Source organism: Quercus suber, unplaced genomic scaffold (genome assembly GCF_002906115.3).
Source record: "Quercus suber isolate HL8 unplaced genomic scaffold, Cork oak 2.0 scaffold_34, whole genome shotgun sequence".
In the NCBI taxonomy this organism is placed as follows: Eukaryota; Viridiplantae; Streptophyta; class Magnoliopsida; order Fagales; family Fagaceae; genus Quercus; species Quercus suber.
The window spans coordinates 785518-810711 of NW_027069499.1; the positions used below are offsets into that span (position 1 = coordinate 785518).

General features: G+C 36.1%; 3 protein-coding genes across 3 annotated transcripts; all 3 read right to left on the reverse strand.

The window, feature by feature from the left end:
• Positions 1-207: 207 nt before the first annotated feature.
• On the reverse strand, positions 208-738 carry LOC112010023 (uncharacterized). Its single transcript, XM_024042378.1, has one exon. The coding sequence runs from the start codon at positions 736-738 to the stop codon at positions 208-210; it is 531 nt and encodes a 176-aa protein (XP_023898146.1).
• Positions 739-1875: 1137 nt separating this feature from the next.
• On the reverse strand, positions 1876-3157 carry LOC112010024 (uncharacterized). The gene is made up of 4 exons (XM_024042379.1): positions 2839-3157; positions 2522-2613; positions 2283-2416; positions 1876-2098 (listed from the first exon to the last, which is right to left on the reverse strand). Exons 1-4 carry the CDS (start codon positions 3155-3157, stop codon positions 1876-1878), a joined length of 768 nt encoding a protein of 255 aa, XP_023898147.1.
• A 13538-nt stretch (positions 3158-16695) lies between these two features.
• Positions 16696-21176, reverse strand: LOC112010028 (CBL-interacting serine/threonine-protein kinase 12). The gene is made up of 2 exons (XM_024042381.2): positions 19591-21176; positions 16696-17298 (listed from the first exon to the last, which is right to left on the reverse strand). Exon 1 carries the CDS (start codon positions 21151-21153, stop codon positions 19663-19665), a length of 1491 nt encoding a protein of 496 aa, XP_023898149.2. The 5' UTR covers positions 21154-21176; the 3' UTR covers positions 16696-17298; positions 19591-19662.
• Between the last annotated feature and the right edge of the window lie 4018 nt (positions 21177-25194).

Genomic DNA, 25194 nt, shown 5'->3' on the forward strand with positions numbered 1-25194 from the left:
ATTATTTGTTGTTATGGATAGGTAAAAAAGTAATTTAAGTTGTGATTTCAAATTAGAACTAATAACAACTTTTCACCTATGATTTAATCTTTTTTTATGAGATTTAATCTTAATTAGCAAGTTTTTTTTTTTTTTTTTTTGATAGGAAACACACTTTTAATATTAATCAAATAACAACAGAGTTTACATCATGCAGAATTGCTAATTCTAAGAAAGTAGGACAATTCTCCATCCATTACATTGGTTAACTATACCCTTGGCATACTTTGCTAACAAATGAGCTGGGGAATTTGCATTACGCTTTACATGAGAGAAATCCACATTATGGAACTCCAAGGCAGCCGATCTAATACTCATTATCACTGCATCAATCGATGTTGGAGCAGAGAAAGAGTGACTCAATGCCCTTGAGACAATGAGGGAATCACCTTCAACAATAAAATCTGAAACACCAAGCAGCTTTGCGAATTGTAAACCAACTTCAACAGCCTTTGCTTCCACTTCAAGTGGTCCCAGTGGTGCGTGAATAAGCTTACACGTTGCTGCCACAAATTGGCCACTCGAGTCACATACTATAACACCAACACCCGCAGAATGCAACTCTGGAAATATTGCTCCATCTACGTTGAACTTGAAACACGATGCGTGTGGTGGATTCCATCTCGTAACGTGTTGAACAGGTTCCGTAGCAGCTGGTAGTGAATCCACAGCAGTCTCATATTCATCCAGGTAATGCATCGCCCATTATAGGAGCTTACTTCCTTCTTTACGCATTCCACCATTACGAACAAAGTTCCTGTTACCCTACATCACCCACGCACAGGTCACCAAAAGCTCAATATTTTCCTGCGAGATTTTTGCGTCCATCATTAAGCACCAGAGTAAGTCCTTGAAAGAACACAGTTGGTCCATCATGACAGGAAAAACCAGCTTCAATGCAGACCAGACTTCTTTTGCACAGCTACAATTCCAGAAGAAATGAATTGAATCTTCAACTCCAACGTTGCATCCCTCACATGTATCAACCTGCAAAACATTTCTTTTAACCAAGTTAGTTTTGAAAGGTAGGATGTCTCGACAAGCTCTCCAAGTGAAGTGCCTTATTTTATGAGGCACATTGAACTTCCATATTTGTTTCCAAAAGCTCCATTCTTGGCTACCATCAGAGGATGAACCCATGGAATCATTTAGAGACATTTGTGACACAACCCAGTAGGCGTTTTTGACAGAAAAAGCTCCATTAGAACTCCAAGCCCAAATCAGTTTGTGCTCAGGCAGATTAGAACTTATAAGGATGGCTTTTATGGCCTCTGCTTCATGTGGCAAGAACAGGGCATCAACAACTCCGATCTTCTGCAAAGCTTCTTCCTTATCTATCAACTCACCAACCATCATATCTGGTAGCATGAACAACCTAGGAGATGAGACCATAAAAGTTGAAGGCTTAGGCAGCCATTTATCACCCCAAATCTGGATTTTCTCACCATTACCAAGTATCCACCGTAACCCATAATTAACAAGAGGTTGAGCAGACATAATACTTCGTCAAGTAAAAGAAAGATTATTACCCAAAACCGCCTGTGAGAAATCAGATGTGGGAAAATATTTAGCCTTCAAAACCTTGTACACCAGTGAGTTATGACCTTTTTGAAGTCTCCATCCTTGTTTTGCCAATAAGGCCATATTGAACTCCTTAAGTTTTTTAAAGCCCATTCCACCACAACTCTTTCGAGTACATAATTTCTCCCAACTCATCCAAGCTATTCTCCTCTCTTCATTTCTTTGCCCCCACCAGAAATTCCGAATCATATTAGTCAAATCCTCACAAAGAGAGTCGGGCAATTTGAACACACTCATAGTATATGTCGGAATTGCTTAAGCTACAGCTTTTATCAAAACTTCTTTCCCTGCCTTAGACAATAACTTCTCTTTCCAACCAACAAGTTTTTTTCTTAATTTGTCCTTAATAGAGTTAAAAGTGTTCTTCTTATTCCTACCCACCAATGATGGCAAACCAAGATATTTTTCATGGTGCTTAATTACCTGGGCCCCAAACCTCTCTTTAATGGCTTCTTGAATATCAATAGAAGTATTGGCACTAAAAAAACAGAGAAGTTTTAGTACAATTTAACTGCTGTCCCGAAGCACCCTCATACACCCACAACACCGTCTAAAGGGCTTCACATTCCTCCATGGAAGCTCTACAAAATATCAAACTATCATCTGCAAAGAATAGATGTGATATTTTGGGACCCCTACGACATACTGCAACTCCACCTAACCTTCCATTCTTCACCTCTTTCTTAATAAGAGCAGAAAGACCTTCCGCACATAACAAGAATAAATAAGGAGATAATGGATCACCCTGCCTAATTCCCCTACTTGGAATAATATGCCCTTTAGGCTTTCCATTAATCTTCACAAAATAAGTAACAGTAGTGACACACTTCATAACCAAAGCACACCATTTATCATCAAAACCCAATTTATGCATGATTTTTTCCAACCATATCCACTATACCCTATCATATGCCTTACTCATATCAAGCTTTAGAGCCAAATCACCCACTCTTCCACTCTTCTTTTGACTAATACGATGCATCATCTCATATGCTACAAGAACATTATTAGTGATTAACCTACCATGCACAAATGCACTTTAGGAGTCACTAATAATAGAAGAAAGAACTTTTTTCAACCTATTAGCAATGGCTTTTGATGCAATTTTATAAACCACATTACAAAGACTAATGGGTCTAAAATCTGTCACAGTTTTTGGCTCTTTACATTTAGGAACAAGGAAAATATGAGTATGATTGAAATTTGGTGGAATGATACCTGAATTGAGAAAAGCCAAAACTAAAGAAGTAACCACACCACCAATCTTGGGCAAAAAGTGCTGATAAAACAATGGAGGCATGCCATCCAATCCAGGGGACTTCAGAGGATACATTTGCTTAAGGGCATTTTTCACTTCAACTTCTGAAAACTCCCTTACAAGAGCTTGATTCATTCTTTGGGTGACTTTATGTTGAACTGCATCTAGAATTTCTTCAAACTCCGAAGGATAACTACTAGTAAAAAGCCTCTCATAGTATTGCAACATCATCCTCTCCACATGCTCATCACCCTCCAACCAACTACTATTCTCATCCATTAAAACCTATATGAGATTTTTTTTATATCTTGCAGAAGCTTTCTCATGAAAAAATCTGGTATTTCTATCACCAAATTGCATCCAACTAATTCTTGATCTTTCCCTCCACATATCATCCTCCTTATCCAACCAACAATTCAACTCAATTCTAGTGTTCCTTAAAGATTTAATTATATCTGGAGTTGAAGCTTGCAGCTCTAACCATTCTAGCTTTTTCTGTAATTCAGCCACTGTTTTCCCTACACTACCAAATTCTACTCCATTCCACATCTCAAATCTAGCACGACAACTCTCCAAGCATTATTAAGCACATCACCCGACCCTCCAAACAAGCCATCATCCCAAGCTTCCCCCACAATAGCCCCACATCTTGGATCTTTTAACCACATTGATTCAAAACGAAAAACCCGACCCACCCTCTTTTTTCTTGTTGAGAAATCAGATGTGGGAAAATATTTAGCCTTCAAAACCTTGTACACCAGTGAGTTATGACCTTTTTGAAGTCTCCATCCTTGTTTTGCCAATAAGGCCATATTGAACTCCTTAAGTTTTTTAAAGCCCATTCCACCACAGCTCTTTGGAGTACATAATTTCTCCCAACTCATCCAAGCTATTCTCCTCTCTTCATTTCTTTGCCCCCACCAGAAATTCCGAATCATATTAGTCAAATCCTCACAAAGAGAGTCGGGCAATTTGAACACACTCATAGTATATGTCGGAATTGCTTAAACTACAGCTTTTATCAAAACTTCTTTCCCTACCTTAGACAATAACTTCTCTTTCCAACCAACAAGCTTTTTTCTTAATTTGTCCTTAATAGAGTTAAAAGTGTTCTTCTTATTCCTACCCACCAATGATGGCAAACCAAGGTATTTTTCATGGTGCTTAATTACCTGGGCCCCAAACCTCTCTTTAATGGCTTCTTGAATATCAATAGAAGTATTGGCACTAAAAAAACAGAGAAGTTTTAGTACAATTTAACTGCTATCCCGAAGCACCCTCATACACCCACAACACCGTCTAAAGGGCTTCACATTCCTCCATGGAAGCTCTACAAAATATCAAACTATCATCTGCAAAGAACAGATGTGATATTTTGGGGCCCCTACGACATACTGCAACTCCACCTAACCTTCCATTCTTCACCTCTTTCTTAATAAGAGCAGAAAGACCTTCCGCACATAACAAGAATAAATAAGGAGATAATGGATCACCCTGCCTAATTCCTCTACTTGGAATAATATGCCCTTTAGGCTTTCCATTAATCTTCACAAAATAAGTAACAGTAGTAACACACTTCATAACCAAAGCACACCATTTATCATCAAAACCTAATTTATGCATGATTTTTTCCAACCATATCCACTATACCCTATCATATGCCTTACTCATATCAAGCTTTAGAGCCAAATCACCCACTCTTCCACTCTTCTTTGACTAATACGATGCATCATCTCATATGCTACAAGAACATTATTAGTGATTAACCTACCATGCACAAATGCACTTTAGGAGTCACTAATAATAGAAGAAAGAACTTTTTTCAACCTATTAGCAATGGCTTTTGATGCAATTTTATAAACCACATTACAAAGACTAATGGGTCTAAAATCTGTCACAGTTTTTGGCTCTTTACATTTAGGAACAAGGAAAATATGAGTATGATTGAAATTTGATGGAATGATACCTGAATTGAGAAAAGCCAAAACTAAAGAAGTAACCACACCACCAATCTTGGGCCAAAAGTGCTGATAAAACAATGGAGGCATGCCATCCAATCCAGGGGACTTCAGAGGATACATTTGCTTAAGGGCATTTTTCACTTCAACTTCTGAAAACTCCCTTACAAGAGCTTGATTCATTCTTGGGGTGACTTTATGTTGAACTGCATCTAGAATTTCTTCAAACTCCGAAGGATAACTACTAGTAAAAAGCCTCTCATAGTATTGCAACATCATCCTCTCCACATGCTCATCACCCTCCAACCAACTACTATTCTCATCCATTAAAACCTATATGAGATTTTTTTTATATCTTGCAGAAGCTTTCTCATGAAAAAATCTGGTATTTCTATCACCAAATTGCATCCAACTAATTCTTGATCTTTCCCTCCACATATCATCCTCCTTATCCAACCGACAATTCAACTCAATTCTAGTGTTCCTTAAAGATTTAATTATATCTGGAGTTGAAGCTTGCAGCTCTAACCATTCTAGCTTTTTCTGTAATTCAGCCACTGTTTTCCCTACACTACCAAATTCTACTCCATTCCACATCTCAAATCTAGCACGACAACTCTCCAAGCATTATTAAGCACATCACCCGACCCTCCAAACAAGCCATCATCCCAAGCTTCCCCCACAATAGCCCCACATCTTGGATCTTTTAACCACATTGATTCAAAACGAAAAACCCGACCCACCCTCTTTTTTCTTGGCTTTGCAACCAAGTGAAGAACAAGAGGGGAGTGATCTGAAGCCGATGATGAAAGATTGGTAAGCTTAGCCATAGGAAATAAATGAAACCACTCCACCGTAGCCAAAGCTCTATCCAACCTCTCTCTAATTTGAGTCTCATCCTCTTTTAAATACAACCAAGTAAACAAAGGCCCCGTAAACGGCACTTCCTTAAGACTACAACAATTAATAGTATCAACAAAATATTTCATTTGCTACCTTGTTCTAGTACTTCCCCCCTCCTTTTCAACCATGCTAGTAATTTCATTAAAATCCCCAATTACTAACCACAGTAAAGAGGATGTTCCATGTAAATGCTTGAGTTTTTTCCATGACTCCCATCTCCTAGAAGTATCAGGTTCACCATAAAAACCTGTAAGATGCCACCAACCAATACCATCCTCCCCATCAATCCAAGCATCAATATGTGAATAAGAATAAGTTTGAATATCAAGCTTAATCTCTTTTTTCCAAAATAAAGCTAAACCACCACTACTACCCCTACTAGGAACAATAAGACCATTTTTATATTTACACCAATCACGGACCTTTAACATCCAATCCAAACCAGATTTTGTTTCCATTAAAAATACAATATTGGGATCTTGTTTATTGATTACCTTGACTAAGGCACGAACTGTCCGACGGTTCCCAAGCCCTTGGCAGTTCCAACTTAATAGATTCATAATGCCTGGCAGGGTTACATGGCAACCTCCGCCAATATAATTTGTTCCTCCCCAGAAAGAAACTGTAAACTTTCATTGTTACTGACCTTACTTTTCTTTTTAGCACATTCTATCTTCTCTGCCACACTAAAAAGCTCCATACTCCTCCTCTTTGGACCTAGTGCACTTTTAAGAGGCAACAACATACCAGGCTGTGACTTATTATAAGCCCTCTTCCATGTACCTTTCTTGAGCCCATCCAATACAAAACAATTGCTTTTGCCTTTCTCTTCAACAACACAACCTTTCTTGAGCCCATCCAACTGATGGATATTTCCTTTGTGTTTCTCTTCAGCAACACAAGAAACAGTAGCCTTTAAAGTGGGCTTTATAATTGTAGCACAACCTGAATTGAGAATGGGTGGGCCTTGTAAAGAGGTCAAACCTTTTTTCATTTTAGTTTCACCCCTCTTGGGCCTGCTTTTAACCGGGTCACTGCATTCAGCCCTATCTCCTTTGCTATCAACCAATAGACACGAGACCTCAATCCCCACAACATGCTTTTCAAATGAAACACGTTTGTATGTAGTTAAGTCTTCATCCATAACTTGTACATCAACCAACCCCGAGAGAAAAGCGCTATCATCCATCAACTACTCCACACGGATTGAGTTTGGATTCAAAATAACCGGTTCAGATTGGATAGCTTGATCCAGATCAGCAATTGTCGCCACAAAATCCGATTGAAGTTTCCCAGCCAAAATGGTACCTTTTCCATCCTTTGCAACCATCTCAACCACCGCACCACCCTTAGAAAGCCCATCAACTGAACCTCCATTAACTACTTCACGGTGCATCTGCCCTAAAACTATTCCGCCATTATCCACTCCCAAGTTTGCAGTCTCTGTAACAGTGGGCATCAGTAAACCACCTTAGTGTGAATCAACCTCCCTTCTCACAAAATTATGATCAGAGTTTGCAGAAACATTACCTTTACAAAATCAGCCTTCAACCATTCGCCATAAGGGAGTTCATAGTGCTGTTCAACGTGAAAAGAACAAACACATGCTTCATGACCAATTTGACCACACTTGAAATAGAGCCCCACTATGCGTTCATATTTAAAGCCAATACAGACTTTATCTCCTTCAGGACTTGCAACAACACCACCCCTACGTAGCGGTTTCTCCAATGGCAATCCAACCCTTACAAGTAGAAAGCGGGCTTAATCTAAAGAAAAGGCTTTCAAATCAACCTCCACAACCTTACCTAGTCCACTCCCAATATCTCTGCCAACTTCCTCAGATAAAAGATCAAAAGGAAGGCCCCAAACTTGGACCCACATTGGTATTGAAGTGAAACAAACAGAAGAAGCCATCATACCCCGCTCCCATCTACACAAAACCAATGGATGATCCTCAAAACTCCATGGACCATTTGCAAGGACCCACTTCATCTGGCTCTCCATGGAAAATTTAAATTGAAATACACCATCACCAACTTCGACAATACGAACATTAGAGCCCATCTTCCACACAGAGCACAATAGAGCCTTAGCAGCACGTTGATTATAGGACTTGTTTGTGAGAAATTTTCCCAACAGACTTAAAGAGCATTCTTCCAACATTCTATCCCTATGAACTGTTCCAACCCTAATAACCACCCCTTCATCCTCCGTCAACTTAATGTTTTGTAGTTGTTGAACAAAATCTAAGTCCATAATTGAAGCACGTAAAGACTAATAGAAGTATAATACAACTAAAACTGGTAAAGAAAGAGGAAATCACAATACAACGTCTCACTAAATGATTGAGAATGAGACTCCCATGAAGAGAAGAAAACTCACCTTACGTGAGAAGAAAAACACTTTTGTTCATGTTAATCTTAATTAGCAAGTTGTTATTTATTGTTATGGGAAGATAAAAAAGTAATTTAAGTTGTGATTTCAAATTAGAACCAATAACAACTTTTTACCTATGATTTGTTATAAAAATATTGTAAAAATTTTGTAGACGTAGCGCTTCTCTAAAAAAAATATATGAGAGAGAGAGGGAGAGCCACTCAAAATAAGCAGATGACTTACTCACCTGTTCTTTCTCAAAAATAAAAATTTGCTCACATGTTAAAACTTTAGGATGCCCAACTCAAATGAATTGATCTAATGAATACCAAATTTAACGTGATCCATGAAGCCCAGGACGGCCCATAAATTTCCTTCTAGGTTTAATAACAAAAAATGTCCATGCAACATATCTTCACAACCATCCAAAAATTTCAATGATTTTAAATTTCGTGACAACTGCTTTCACTTCTTTCTTTTCTTATTGTGGATATACTTTTCTTCATTTCTTCCCGGATCATTCGCATAGAAAAGTAGACTTTAAAAGGAAAATGATGTTTTGGATAACAGTAAAAGTCGTTCTGTTCCAACGATTTGCTAAATGTTGAGCTAATGAAAAGAAAGCCAAAGCCCTCTTTGTAGAAATTGAAAATTATGCATTTTACTTGACATCTCATCAGCAATAGTTTTGGATTTTAAATAAATTAAATTTTATTATATATAAAATTAAATTATAATATTTAATGATAAATATAAAGTTTTACTTAAACGCTGCCATAACACTTGAAGTAGACAATACTACTACAAGCACAGAAAATTTCACAATTTTTTTTATGATATTCTAAGAATCACATATACGGATACGAATACAAATACTAGTACAACACGAAAACACAAGCAATTTATGAAAAATTATAACATAACATGGTGGGTACAACAAGGGTATAGCACCTTAAATGAAGTATATGTACTTCCTAGATGACACTTGAGGTGACAGTGTGTGTTTAGTGCAACTTCACTTTCACATAAAACCATTACTGATATCTCTTTTATTATAGGAAAATGTTAACAGGTGTCTTAAATGCATTGTTGTAAAAAATATTTATAGGAAAAGAAAAAAGCAACTGATTTTTTAAATAAATTTTTCTATTTTTCATGAAAAAATTGTATCAAAACTTTCTTAAAATAATTTATTAACAAATGCCTTAAGAGAACCCGTTAAACAAACTAGGGGTGTGCAGAAAACCCACCGACCAGCCAAACCCGACCCGATCCAACCCGACCCACCGGGTTGGGTCGGTTTTTAGGCCTTGGTGGGTTGGGTTGGGTTACAAATTTTTTTTTTTTTTTTATAGCAGGTCGGATTGGGTTTGGGTCATAAAATTACAAACCCGCCAAACCCGACCCGACCCACCGACCCACCCATATTATATATATTTAAAATATATTATATATTTAATATTTTTTTTTAAACCAGGGCACTTATATATATATATATATATATATATATATATATATATAATTTAAAAAAAAAAAAAAAAAAACCAGCTGTAGAGCAATACTTCTTCAGTTCCTCCTACTAATACTAATTATATATATATATATATGTATTATATAATTAATAAATTTTTTAAAATACCAGCTCTTCCTATCCTATATAAAAGCAATTAGTTCACACAAACTCTAGTAAATTATTATTGTTGTTTAGTTATTGGTGTTGTTTGCCCTTAAAGAATTACATCGATACTAATCTTTGGGTTTTTTTAATATATTAATATTAATATATTTTTTTTCTACTCAATTTAATAATAATAAAAAAAAAATTCAAACCCATGGGTTCAACCCAACCCAACCCGACTCATGTGGGTTGGATTGGGTTGGGTTGGGTTGGATTTATGTGATGGGTTGGGTTGGGTCGAATTTTTTTTGACCCACCATGGTGGGTCGGGTCAAAAAATTCCCTCAACCCGACCCATGCACACCCCTAAAACAAACCCTTTAACATATACTTCATCCATCCCAAATTGCTAAGTCATCTTCTCTATTTTGGGATGTCCTAATATATAGCCTTACTTGAAAAGTATGTAAGCTGATATCCTTACTGACCCTTTACTTTAATTAAAAAGTCAATACTCCTCTTTCAATAAAGTTTAAATTAGAAGTGTAATTTTGAAAAGTTGTATCTTTTTATTTAAAAATCAATGCATTAAATGATGTTAATTTAAAAGGTTGAGTTTACTAAATAACCCAACAAAATTGGAAGGAGTCAGTACTAATTATATCTTCTTCTTTTTTTTAGAAAAGTACTCATTATAACGTATCACCTTTAGAAAAAGCAAATTACTAAATTTATTATGGACATAGACTTATTATAAATTATACGAGGCGTCTTTTATTTTTACGGCGGTCAAAATTCAAATTTAACCAAACTCCACCTCTAAATTGCGGTAATGCCTGAATCCTCGCCACCATCTTGATTCACCAAAAAATGGAACAATTTTCATTTCCAAAAATGGCAAGTCGTTCTTTTAAAGTTAAAAATGTGGAGTGTTCTTTGAAAAATAAAAAGATAGCAAAAACTCCTCATCCTACTTGATACTCTTTACCCTGCTCTGCCTTGCATGGATTTTCCTGACCCAAAGAAGTGACGAACAGTGAAGGGTTTGGCCTACCTCGCCCCATCTTGCCTTGCCCCTTTCTTGAATGTTTTTTCTTTGTTATATATTTAAATTATTTATACATAAATTTATTCTTTGTTATACATATGTTATTTACAATTTATTTTTTTATATACTCTATTATCATCCCAAACACACTTAGGCTCCGCTTGGGAGTTCCTAAGGTAATGGAATGAAATGAAATGAGATAATCATAAGAAAATGGAATGGAATGGAATGTATTTAAATAAGGGAAATGAATGGAAAATAATGAAATTGAATGGAATTAAGTAACCTTGATTGGATGTTTTAAAATAAAGGAATGAAAATGAATGGGAGCAACATGGAGGGAATGAAATGAAATTATTTTATGACAATATTACTATTAGAATCCTATTTTAAAATATATGGTTAAATATATAAGGGTATTTTGGGAGTTTTAGTAAAAAAATCATTAAATCTAATTTCATTTTCTCCCATTCCTCCCAATTTCGAGTTTTAAAGGAATAAAGAGGAATGAGTGTTCCCTCCTATCTATTTTATTCCCTCCCACTTAAACTCTCAAACGAGGGAATGGACTTTCCATTTCCTCCATTAAAACTCCCAAACAAGATAATGGAAAAATATTCTAAAATTATTCTTTTTATTCATTTCCATTCAATTCCCTCCTCCCAAGCGGAGCCTTAATTTCTCTCCTTTTTTTTTTCGCTCTCATGATTATCCTGCTCTCTCATTTCATCTATACCTTAATATGCAAGTTTCACCCTGCCCTGTCACATTGCTATCCTCTAAAATAAAGTTTTATTTTCCTCTATCAAAACAAAATTGGCATTTTATATACAAAGGTTGTCATTTTTTCTCTCTAAATTATTAAGAGAAAATCAAAGAGCATAATAAAATTTCACAATATTTTCATGATACTTTTATTTTGAGTTGTAGCCGGTTCATGTGTATATGTGTGTGTATATATATAATTTTTTTGATACATAGTGAGTTGACAATATAACTTTTTGTGAGATTTCATTGCGTCCACAGAATAACTCATCAATTATTAATGCCTAGATTTAGTTGTTAAAAAGAATCTTTTAGTCATTTTTTCCATTCAAATCTCTGTGTTTGATAAAAAGTCTGGGGAAAGAACAAAGAAGTACTACCCCCGAAGTAGGCTAACTTATATAATGTCTACGGACCTATTTAGGCCGCTCTCTTAGCCTTCGATTTTATTCTCTTCTACTGAAATGATTTACTTTTACAAAACGAGAGAGAGAGAGAGAGAGAGAGAGTATGCCATCACATGACAAACATAAAACTCTAGCTAGACTGACAAAATAAGCAAATGACTTATTAGAGCATCCACCCTCCAAATACTAAATGTAAACATTTTTTAGCATTTAAGTCCAAAATCTCCACTCTATCAGAAATTGTAAAAGCTGCAAAAAAAAAAAAAAAAATTGCAATATTGCTACAGTACAATTCTACATGAATGGTAAAATCTTATATTATTATTTAATTCTCTCTCTCCTACTTTTTATTAAATGCACTATAGCTAATGTTTTGTAGTGTAGATGATGGTGATTTTAGAAGATATTATTTTATTGTGTAAAAATATTATTTTAATATGTTGTATTGTAAAATAAAAGTTAAGATGCTAGACTATTGTAAAATAGTATTATATAATTAATAAAGTAGTTTTTTGGAATAGTAAAGTAGAATAAGATGACATTTTGAGGTGTGAATGCTGTTACTATAACATGCTAGAACTCTAGGATGGCCAACTCAAATGAATCTGTCAATTGAATTGATCTAATGATTTCCAAATCTAATGTAGTAATCCACCTCTACTAATCAACATCAGGAAAGGGAAAGTTAATGCTAGGAAGACCCACAAAAATCACCTTAATAGCCTAAAACAAAAAATGTCCATACAACATATCTTCACGTGTCAAAACTTTCAATGATTTTCACGTTTGCGATAAATGATAAGATAACCACTTTCACTTCTTTCTTATCGTTAGACTTTTCTTCATTTCTTTCCTGTTTATTCGAATATAGAAAAGTAGACTTTTAAAAGGAAAATGATGTATAGATAACAGTAATTCATTCTCTTCCCACGATTTGATGAATGCTGAGCTAATGAAATGAAAGCGGAAGCCCTCTCAGTTGAAAATTATGTATTGGTGGTCCACCTAAACAAGAATACACGCATTAAAACAAAACAAAAAAAAATTAAATAAATGTATCATCTACATTGACGTGACCAAATTGATTGTTGTAGAGGCAGAGCTGGCGAAAAGGTATCCATAGAAAAAGATGTGTGTATACTGTAAAGCAAATTTGGACAGTTCATGAAGTCAAAATTACCGACTTTTTTAAGTTTCTACACCGACTACCATAGTACCATATATGTTGCCTACTTGCCATGCCACGGATCTCCACCTGCTCTTTTTGTTGAAATTTTTTGCTTATTTTTTTTCTCAGCTGACTTTGGATTCTGTCTACATTGGGCTTGTGGGATTTGAATATAGTTGCCACGGAAATGGGAAATTTCACGAGTTTTACCTCCACCATATTTGGCTTGTAGGATTTGATTTGGAATGTGAAAGATGATTGGAAATTGAATTCCACGATGTGTACTATCCTACTAGTAGGTTAATCTTAGACTATATAGCTAGTTTTAAAACAGATTAAGACGGCGGGAAGGCTTTTAGTTTATGGATTTGGACATTAAATTATGAAGTCATGCCTTGTAAGAGCATCCACAGCAGTGTAGCTATAATACTATAATGCTAAATTTTAGCTCCAAAAACACAAAAAAATGCATACAGCAGTGGTGCCATAGGTAAATATTATAGATGAATTGCTACAGTGCACATCTATAAATAGATGTGCACTGTAGCACACATCTAAAAAAAAAAATTAATTTTTTATTCAATCCTCTATTAAAATAATCTCACCGTCTCTCTCATCAGCTCTCATCTCTCTCATCTCTCTCTTCAAGCTCTCATCTCCCAGTCCACACCGTCGCCGTCGCCATCCCAGCCCACACCGTCCCAGCCCATGCCGTCCCACGCCGTCGCCCTCCCAGCCCCCGCCTCAGCCCACGCCGTCCCACGCCATCCCGTCCCAGGTCGTCGCCGTCCACGCCGTTGCCGTCCCAGGCCGTCGCCGTCCACGCCGATCAGCACTTTTTGTTTTTTTTTTTTTTCCTGGTGTGGGCTGTGGTGTGGTAGGTGGTTGATTGATTTTTTTTTTCTTTAATCCAATACACCAAGGCATCTTGACCGTCGAAAACATCAAATATTTCCAAGCAATTAATCACAGCCCATTAATAAACTGAAATAGTCACATTGATTTTATCACCATTGAGACACGTTGGCCACACCAGTAAATCCTCAAGATGGATTAAGCCCAGCAATGACAACGATCTTGGAATAACATGCTGCTGAAAAATGAACTTGGGGTAGTTACTAACACATGGCCATGACCGAATGATGTAATTTTTGTCCTTTCTTTGAGAAGAACCTTCCCCTGCTACCTTGGTCTCATTGTAAAGTTGTTGTCTAGGACCATTTCTTGACATGTAGTATGAAAAGATAATCACATAATGCTTGCGAGAAGTAATTTGCTTCCAAGGACACATTGGTATAGTTCACGAAGTTCACTGGGAAAAGACGTCACATATCGTTTCTTGCAAGAAGTGATTCTTTCTTGGAAATGAAAATCTGACAGTGTTGTTGCTAATAGCCTAACATTCCACTCTTCATCATCTAAACAATAAGTACGCAATGCTCTTGACTTTAAACATAATTTCTTTATAAAAATTGTGATCAGCTGGGCTGTGGAACCCATCATTTATCCCGCAGTTGTCACCACCATTTGTTGGTGTGAAGGCTTCAGAATACATGTTGGCCTCCATAAGTGTAGCCAAGAGGCCTTCTAGGAACATCAACTTGGGCTTGCCACCAAGAAATCGCCATGTGAGTGCGGAATTCTCAAACATAGAAGGGAATGTGACTCCATCTTGATGACAGCCAGGGAAAAGAGAGACTTTGTCACCGTAGCCAAGTTCAAGATCAACCTTAAATCCATTTACTCCACATGAAGCTAAGCTAGTGTGAAGCTCATTATAGAATTTAGAGACCTTAGGATACACTATATCCAGGCTATGCACAGAGAGGTTGTCCAAGACCAAGTATGGTTGGTTGCAAAGTATTCTTGGATTCTTGGATCATCGACACTTGGATTGCCACTTCTTGAATCATAGACTCTTGAATGGAAGCCTCCATTGGTGCATCAAGAATGGGTTCTTAGAAGATCATCATCACCTTCTTTGTTGGTTCTTTTGACTGAACTTCAAGGGCAGCATGTACATGTACATCATCATCCACTTTGACACAAAAATCAACATCTCGGCTTGTAACAACAGTAGTAGATTCTTGGAACTTGATTTGTTCTTCGACTTTCATTGAATCAAGAGATTGTAACTCTTCATCGAACATGTTTTCAAGATCCTCTTGCACTCTTGAAAGTTCTTCCTTCATGGCCATATTAGATTCAGCCAAGGCCTTCATCTTCTTTGAAATGGTATCAGAGCCGTTGATCTTGAGATGAGCAATTGTGCATCTCTCTCTCTCTCTCTTAATCTCTCTCTTTCTCTATGGAGGGTGACTACCTCGAATTAAGTCAATTTCCCTACAATCCCCATCCATTCCCCTATAATTCCAATCAATTCTCTTATAATTCATACTCATCCCCATTAGGAACCACCGGGTTCCTAACAAATGGTATCAGAGCCGTTGATCTTGAGATTAGCAATTGTGATGAAAGAAAACTTTTGAAAAAAATATAAGAATTGTTGAACAACGCCATAGAAGAATCCAAGGATATTTCAAAGAGGATGAAGTCCTTGGCTGAATCTAACATGACCATGAAGGAAGAACTTTCAAGAGTGCAAGAGGATCTTGAAAACATGTCCAAAGAAGAGTTTCAACTTCTTGAAGGAACTAGTGAAAAGTTTTAGGTTGTTGAATCAACAAAAACTGTCCTTGACAGTGAAGGTGCAAATGATAGTGAAGATGTGGCTGATCTTGAAGAGTTTCTTGATTTAAAGGAATTAGTACTAGAAGAACACAATGCTTTCCCATGCCCAGTGCAGTCCCATCTCTCTCTCTCTCTCTTAATCTCTCTCTTTCTCTATGGAGGGTGACTACCTCGAATTAAGTCAATTTCCTTACAATCCCCATCCATTCCCTTATAATTCTCATCAATTCCCTTATAATTCCTACCCATCCCCATTAGGAACCTCTAGGTTCCTAACACGTATTCTTCACCCAAATCTTTAATATGCTTTTTTTTCATTAAATTTGAAATTCCCCATTTGGCAATCAACAACTTCAACAATCATCTACTACTGCCCTACTTATCAAAAAAATCATCTACGACTGCCCCTATACTCTCAATTGCTGTCTGCATTATACAGTAACCAGACAGGGAGCATCCCAGATTCGAATACAAAAGAATTGCTCACAACATAGGCAGTGAATGTGTTATGTGTATCCCACTTCTTAGTTGCCTTTAGTTTTACAATTCCATAATCAGATGTTAATAGAGAGTCTCCAAACACAAAATTTGGGCAAATTGTTTTTTTTTTTTTTCTTGGTAAATACTAAATATTGATTTCGATAATAAACCCAAATAAGAATCAGTAAAATTTTGACAACTTAACCGAATAAAATTAAAAAAAAAAAAAACATTTGCCACCCTGCATCATTTTGAGATTGACATAATTAACAACCTAATAATACAAAAAAGGGGTTCCCCCACTTACATACAAAAAGGGCTTCCCCCAGTTACTACCAAAAGTAAGGTTCTGTTATATGAGGCATTCTCAGTCATTAGAGGATAATACCAAAACAAAAGCTGCAAAAAAGACAAATTGTCTCCAATAAAAGCAGAACAGTCCTGAATGGAACTAAAAATTTAAAAATAGGGAACCACATGCCAGTCCCCAGAAGAGACCTGAATGGAACTTAAAATTTAATAACGAATAAGCACATGCAATGGGGCATTGCCCCCATTAGAGGATAATACCAAAACAGAAGCTGCAAAAAAGACAAATTGTCTCCAATAAAAGCAGAACAGTCCTGAATGGAACTAAAAATTTAAAAATAGGGAACCACATGCCAGTCCCCAGAAGAGACCTGAATGGAACTTAAAATTTAATAACGAGTAAGCACACGAGATGGGGCATTGCCCCCATATAGATAGCCACGACTAAACTGAGTAAGCACATGCTATGGGGCATTGCCCCCATATAGATAGCCACGACCAAACTGCTCATCCATGTTATAATGTGTCCATCAATGTCCCATATTTGGCAAGATAAAAACTCAAATATCGCCAAACTTCTTCTGTGCATTGTAATCTTTCCAGAATTTCTGATTCATGTTTTGTATGCAAACCTCGTGCCAAAAAGGGCCCTACATTCAATGATGAGAAAGCACTGGCTAATTGCTTGGCCAAACTGCAACATCATCAAATCAAGGACAACGTTCGCTCAATCCGGTACAAATTTATTTGGCATCATCAAGAAAATTTAATATTGAAAATTCAATAACACAAGTTACACAATGGTAGTTACAGTGCCATGCATGATGTATCAACCTTACTGAAAAAATATCCACTCAATCCTGCTCCAGGTTCAGTTAGTATCAATATCATGAACAAACTATCACAGCAATATCTATATCACAGATATCTGAGCATGCCACTAACACATACATGGCCGAACCTGGTGTCTGATTGTCACAACCTTTTTCGTTTAGCTTTTAATACCTCATTTTTTTTTTTTTTTACAAGCATACTCTAGCTACTTTTACTGGTTCTCATATGGACCACCACTGACATCATTTTTTTACCTACTACGAACAATCTGCCACATCAGCTGTTATGAAAATTTGTGTCTATTAACTTTCTCTAAGTAGATGCCAAATGGATGCTGAAGATGTGTGAGGTAGCAAACATAATGAAATTGATTGGATTTCTACTTTAGAAAAAATGAAATTTACTTGCTTCAAGGATATACATGTCAATATGTCATTCATTTCCTTTTAGCAATCCTAAGGAGATTTGTATACCAAGCACTCTTGACATTCCCTGGCCCTTTGTTTGCTTAATCCAACATCCCACCCAATTACTCAAATTGAAAAGATATAACTCTCCAATTTAAACTATATTCACCATAGTCCATGCTCCTCAACTTTCAAAGAAAAGAAACACAAAACAAAACAAGAACACAGCCAAGCTCTCTCATTTCAGTGACTCTAGGCATAGATCCAGGGCAGGCAGTAGTCCATGGCTTCATGTCACTCATCTCCATTGAAAAAAAGTAATCTATCTCCAGATAACCAGCCAGATTCAGACAATCAAGGTAAGACTTACTTTGTGATGGCATGCGCTATTTATCAGTTAGATAGAGTTTTGGCATGCATATTAGCAATGTAGAATTAATAGACAGACAGGAGATGTGACATGAATAATTCTGACCAATGATTACTTGGCCATATAAATCCTACTAGATTTGCCCACATCTCCTTATGTACTCTCCAGGGTGTCTATCATGTGCACCAACATTTCACCAAAATTAGGTAATAAATCAACTTCCCTCTTTCATTTACACCAAACAATGCCCCCGCATGATTGCATTGCAATTCATCTTGCACATCTAAAGAAATCAGGGTTTCCATCACAACTCATTTAGGTTGTATTTGAGTACCCAACAATAGAAGGTGGAAAGCAAAACTATTCTTGTCAAGAAAAGCAAGCATAAAGTGATATCAGAAGTAACAATGAACAAAATATGATTCCCATTAAAAGTAGCTCTAGACCAGGATCCCTGCATATATACTGCCCTCCATCATCTAAGTTTCCCAAGCACATTTCACTACCTCAGTTGTTCAACTTAACATCAACAACTTCATCCAATAGCTTTTACATAAAATCAAACTCTACTGCTATATAGTGGTGTCCTTTGACTAATCCAAATTGAACTATCCACTAGTTCTTCTCTATTTGAACTCATTACAAATTCCTAATCATTGGAATAATTCCTCACATTAGCAAATGTGATATCCCAGTAGACTACATACGAAGAAATGCAATTTTCATGAAAGCTGTTCTTGAATCCATTAAGTCCAGGATTCCATCTCATACTTCTAATTCTGTATCAAAATACAGTCACTTCTCCGTAACCCCCTTTTACTTTATCAACCATTCAGATGAGGAATGCCCTTTCTCAAATTCAAACTAACCATCAAGTGCATTATCTACATTCAGAATGTGAAAAATGCCATTAACCTTCTAACATCCTCCCACAAAATCTCTTAACCTTGTCACCTTTAACAAATTGCGGATAGACACCAAAAATAACAGATATAGCACATTCCCCATATGAAATTCAGTAACAAATTTACTTAAAAATTGAAGGATTTTAATTCCCCACTTGCCACCATAGTACAATGAACTTAAATAACAGTCCCAAACTTGTTGCAGTTTGTAATTCCACAAAATGTACCATTAGTACTAACTAGTAATACACATTCAGCAACCCAAGAAGATGGAAAGTAGAAAAACTGTACTCCATTCTTTATAAATTTATCTAGGACTTCTCGATAGAACAATAAAATACGAAATTAGATGAATCTAAAGTTCCTAAGTAACACAACAGAACATTCAAAGAAAAGGAAAACATATATCATATACTACATTTTAGTAAAAGAAAAAAGGTGATACAGAAAGAGAAAAAAGAAAAGCATACCCTTTTCCCTTCCTTTCTCAATCTCTCTCTCTCTCTCTCTGTCTCTCTCTCTCTCTCTCTTTCACTCCGACTCTATTCAGTATCCGAAGGAGGATATGAAGGTGGGTATGAAGAAGTATCCGAAGCTGCAAACGAAGCCGAAGGCGAAAACGAAGAACCACCACCACCACCACCACCACCAGCTGCTGCTTCAGCTTCTTCTAGCATCAAATTCTGCAACCCGGGTCTCAATTCGTTGTTACAGAAATCATCATACTCTCCTTTATCCCCTCCTTTCTTCTTCACTTCAAGCACCACCAAACTCGGCGTCAATTCGAAAATCTCAGCCGCAATCGTCAATGGCCCCTTAATTCCTTCCCTTGACCCCTCCAAGCTCACCCTGCAATCCTTCTTCCTCACTGTAAAGCTGACCAGCTTCGCTATCTCCTCCAATTTCGATATAATCTTCGATACAGGCGCACCGGATACAAACCTCGACTCATCCCCACCTTCTTCAAACAACCCAGATAAATCAAACCCGCGCGAGAACGATATTATGTCGAAAGCATTCAAGCTCGCGGGCCTCGGCAACGTGCTCACCCTCCTCGACCTCCTAGCAGCCTCAAACCCCGATTCTGATTCCGTCTCGGATAGAGACGAAACCGAATCATTATCATCTTCCTCCTCCTCTTCCTTCTCGTCCTCCACATTACACACCCTATCATCCTCTATATAAAACTTGATGTGCTTAAACCCCTTCTTGAACCACCGATTCTCCATGATTTCCGGTATCGTAAACCGGGTCTCAGGGTTTGTATCAAGAAGCCGAGTTAACAGCCGAATCAACTCAGGCGAAAACCACCTCGGACACCGAAACTCGCCCTTGTAAATCTTCTTATACATAGACATAATGTTCTGGTCATGAAAAGGCAAATACCCGGCCATCAAAACGAAGAGCACAACCCCACAAGACCAAATATCAACCTTACCGGCCTCGTAACCCTTTCGACCCAAAACCTCTGGAGCCACGTAAGCAGGCGTGCCACAAAACGTGTGAAACAGCCCGTCCTGTCGAATCTGATCGGACACGGCACTGAGTCCGAAATCCGAAACTTTCAGATCTCCATTGTCGTCGAGCAAGAGATTCTCGGGTTTAAGGTCGCGGTGATAAACCCCGCGCGAGTGGCAAAAGGCGACGGCCGAGATCAATTGTTGGAAGTACTTGCGAGCTATGTCCTCTTTGAGCCGACCTTTGGCAACCTTGTTGAACAGCTCGCCGCCTCGCACGTACTCCATGACGAAGTAGATTTTGGATTTCGTGGCCATGACTTCGAAGAGTTGCACGATGTTCGGGTGTCGGACGCGGCGGAGGATCGAGATCTCGCGCTTGATGTGAGCGATGAGACCCCCTTTGAGGATTTTCTCCTTGTCGATTACTTTGATGGCCACGCTTTCGTTGGTTTTCACGTTTCGAGCGTGGTAGACTTTCGCGAAGGTGCCGTGGCCTAGGAGTTTTCCGACCTCGAACCGCCCTAACAGAAGGGCTTGCGCTTCTTTCTTGGTTGTGTTTTTGTTATTTGCCATTTTTTTTTTTTTGAAATGAAAATGATAACAGAAGGGCTTGCGCTTCTTTCTTGGTTGTGTTTTTGTTATTTGCCATTTTTTTTTTTTTGAAATGAAAATGAGAACTTTTTCTTTTAGAAATGGAATGAAATGCAATTATGGAACGAAAGGGTTTTTGTGGTGGTGATGGTGATGGTGATGATGGTGGACCTAGTTTTTGTCGTGGTTTGTGTTTGTGATGATGCACGCCTCCATTGGGCTGGAAGCTGCCAATAGGTAAATGGGTTTCTTATTTTCTTATTTGGTTTTTTTTTGTTGGCGAAAAGAATTGAGAGAAGAAATCATGAAATGAGTCGGTAGGGTTTGGGGGTTGAGAGATTCCTTTTATAAGGGGTATATGCTATTGATTTTTTTTTCTCCACTTTCTGTGATAAATATAAATAAGTGAGAGTTTGGTACGTGTGATCACTGTTCTACCCCAATATGGCATGAAACTGACTCAGTAATAGTGAGGTTTACTACTACTTAAATTTACAATTTTTAAACTTAAAGGTGTAATTAGTCACAAAAATTTTCTACCACTAAGCGACCTACTCGGGAGCTAAGAGTTGTATGCTATTGATACTTGCTAATTATTAGTGATAAAGACTCGCACGTGGTCATTGTTCTCCGCCCAATATAGCATAAGACTAGCTGAGTAATAGTGGTATCTGCTATTACTTGAACTCACAGTTTCCGAACTTATAGTTATAATTAGTCACAAAAATTTTCTACCGCTAAGCAACGTATTCGGGGGCTTGAGGACTGTATGCTATATTGCTATTGCTATTGCTACTTTTTGCTAATTACTAGTAATTGACTGCCACTATGTGCCAAGCTATCTGCTAATTACTAGTAATTGACTGCCACTATGTGCCAAGCTATCTTTTTTTTTTTCTTTTTTAACTTTCTGCAATTTCTAATTCAGTCTATGTTTAGTGTTAAGTCTGTTTCTTCCTCGTCCTTGCCACGTAAGTTCGTTGCAAGTTTACGAAAACATTTCGTGGACCATGACTTCCTGTGCAAATCACCACCTCATTACCATTTTAAAGTTTTTTATTTTTTTAATGACGAATAGATTATTTGAAAAAAATAATATGTATCACTCACTGGTTTTCGATGGTGGAAAAGTTTGACAAATTCCTTAGCTAAAATAAATCGTGGCCTAAGATACGAGAATAGTGGGTTCTAGGAAAGTTACTGACTGAATCATTAATGCTTAATAAATCATTTCAATTGGAATTGGTACACTGTCATAGTGAGATATTGTCAGCTAGATGGAATTCTTTACCATATTTTTTTTAAAAAAATAAAACAAAGCTTTTGAAATAATAATAATTATTATTAATATTTCTTATTTTATGAGGCAGGTTTCATGATAATAGCACTTCATTAGTAATGTATTGAATTTTCCTCTGAAAAACACTATCACTATGCTTTAGTTGTCTCATTTGAAAGGAATAAAATTCACCTCAAAACCATGGGTAATTCTCATCATCAAATCTTTGAACTATTTCTGCATTATGAATACATTTATTATCTTTTTCTGAAATTTTTTTTTTTAAGTGTGTTAAAATATATTTCTACTATGAAAAAATAAGAAAAAAGTGAGGTTTTAAATAATTGTATATAAATTTTTTTTTAAAAAAAAAACTTATAATCCAATACCAAACAAACACAAATGGTTGAAGACAAATTTTCTCAACTGTAAAATTGTTGAAATTCTAACCATTCAAATTAGTGGATTGAATTTTTTTTATATTATCAAATTTTAAATAAATATTATTTATTCAAATTATTGACAGTGCGGTCAAATCTAAATCATTCACTTAGTCATAAATGATTAGGATTTTGAAGGATTTTCCCATTAATTAATGATTAGGAATCGTAGTCAAAATTGGGGCATATCGGTAATATATAAATTTTTAACGGCTCTCTCTCATTAATGAGTCACAAAGAAGAAATGTTTCAAATATAGAGATGTCCCGTCTTCAAAAAAAATATAGAGATGTCCCATGACCATGAGGACCAAGAGAGACACAGCATATTTTTGCTGATAGCTAGAGAGACAGCATATTTTCTTTTTCTTTTTTTGTGAAAAGACACAGCATATTTTCTTACCAAACTGTCACCATTTTTATTGCATGTCTTAGCTAGTACTAGCATGAACATTTTTCAGTCTTATATTTGACACAATTAATGTTGCTGACATGTATTCGTGCATTACACGTAGTATTAACTCATTTGCATAATTGCATTACAAATCATAAGTGCTCCCACTCCCACAGAGTTAACTTTAAAAATACCCCTCACCAAACAAATGATCACCGTTGATCTTGCATAATCAGACATTAGAATAAAAAATCCATCTTCAGTTTGAAGCCACTAAAGATTTACTCGTATTATAGCAAGAAAAAAAAATCATTGAATGCACTCATATATAGTATATATTTGATGGGTCATTTTTTATTTATTGAGGGCGGTGCACGGAGTGGTGGTCGGTGTATTGGATATTATGAATCACAAGAAGCAAAAAAGCTTCATGGTGTCACCCTTGGGAGAAGCAATTCAAAATTCAAATTAATTGTCGGTGCAGCACGCAAAATTGAAGGCTGTAGAGACTTGAAGTAGACGTATAAAATACCTGTAGATGAATTTTCACGAGATAAAAATTAGTATTAGCAGCAACAAAAAAATAAAAAGACTACGTTAAATTAAAACCATAATAACACGCTAACTTTGGTGTATTTTACTATTTTGTTGATTTCATGAATTTAATTATTGTAATACTTTATTACTATTTTGGAAATATTATGTCTATAACATTTTTACAATATTTTCACAACAAATTATATGTGACAGCTTGTTACTTATTGTTATTAGTAGACAAAAAAGTAATTTCAGTAGTGAATTCAAATTAAAAACTTGTAATAACATGCCAATTAAGATTTATTGTGAAAATATTGTAAGAATGTTGTACGCTTAACATTTCTTTCATAATTATAGACAATAGGATGGGATATATATTTGATTAATTTGAACGTTAAAAGGATTAAAGAAGATGAGATAAGGTACATTTAAAAAACTAATTGAAAAGTCATAACAAGGTAATTAAGATTAGGAAGAGAAAAGGGAAGAAGTTAATTAAAAAGTGTATTTAAATTAACAGAGCATTTTCAAAAATAAAAATAAAAATAAAAAATTGATGTACCAGTATCACGTATGAGAGGAGAGTCACTTTGGATCCATTTGGATACAGCTTATTTGCTGAAAATTGAAAACATTGTAACAAAATAATTTTTAAATGGTAAATAGTTCGTGGGACCCATTTTTAAATTTTTTTTTCTAAATAAAGTAGTTGTGGTTTCGTCAAAGTTCATGAACAATGCGTGAACAATAACTTTGTCTCCTGAAATGCTGCAGCTAGAAGAAAAAAAAAAAGAAAAAAATGCAAACGCAAAACATAAAAACGCCGGATCCAAACACATACTCTGTGTATATTTTACCAAGCTTTTAAAAGTAAAATATTTTACAACATTTTATAAAAGATTTTGCGGTTAATGAAAAACATATTCAAATTTGACCCAATTTTATAATGAAACAAACACGGTAAAATGCTAAAAATGTTTTCCATAAAACATTTTATAATAGAACAAATGAAGCCTAATGTGAAAAGTGAATACTATCCCATCAATGAGATTAATGTGTATGTAATCCAATAAAATTAGAATGTTAAGAGGAAGGAAATTTCCAAATTTTGCTAGGAGTCATTCTTACAAATTATATTTAGCACATAGATAATCAACAGAGATCAACAATTGATGGTAAAATGTATCTCATACGAACTAGTTCACTAAGTTATCTTTTATGTTTTAGTTATATTATTACTGGTTGTTAATTTGTGCAATGCACACAAAAATTCCGCAAAAACCATTTATATATAATGAATATTTAATTAATAAGTAGTAATAAATCAAAAGTAAAACAAGAGAATTTTTAGAAAAGACTATAGTTTAATCAACA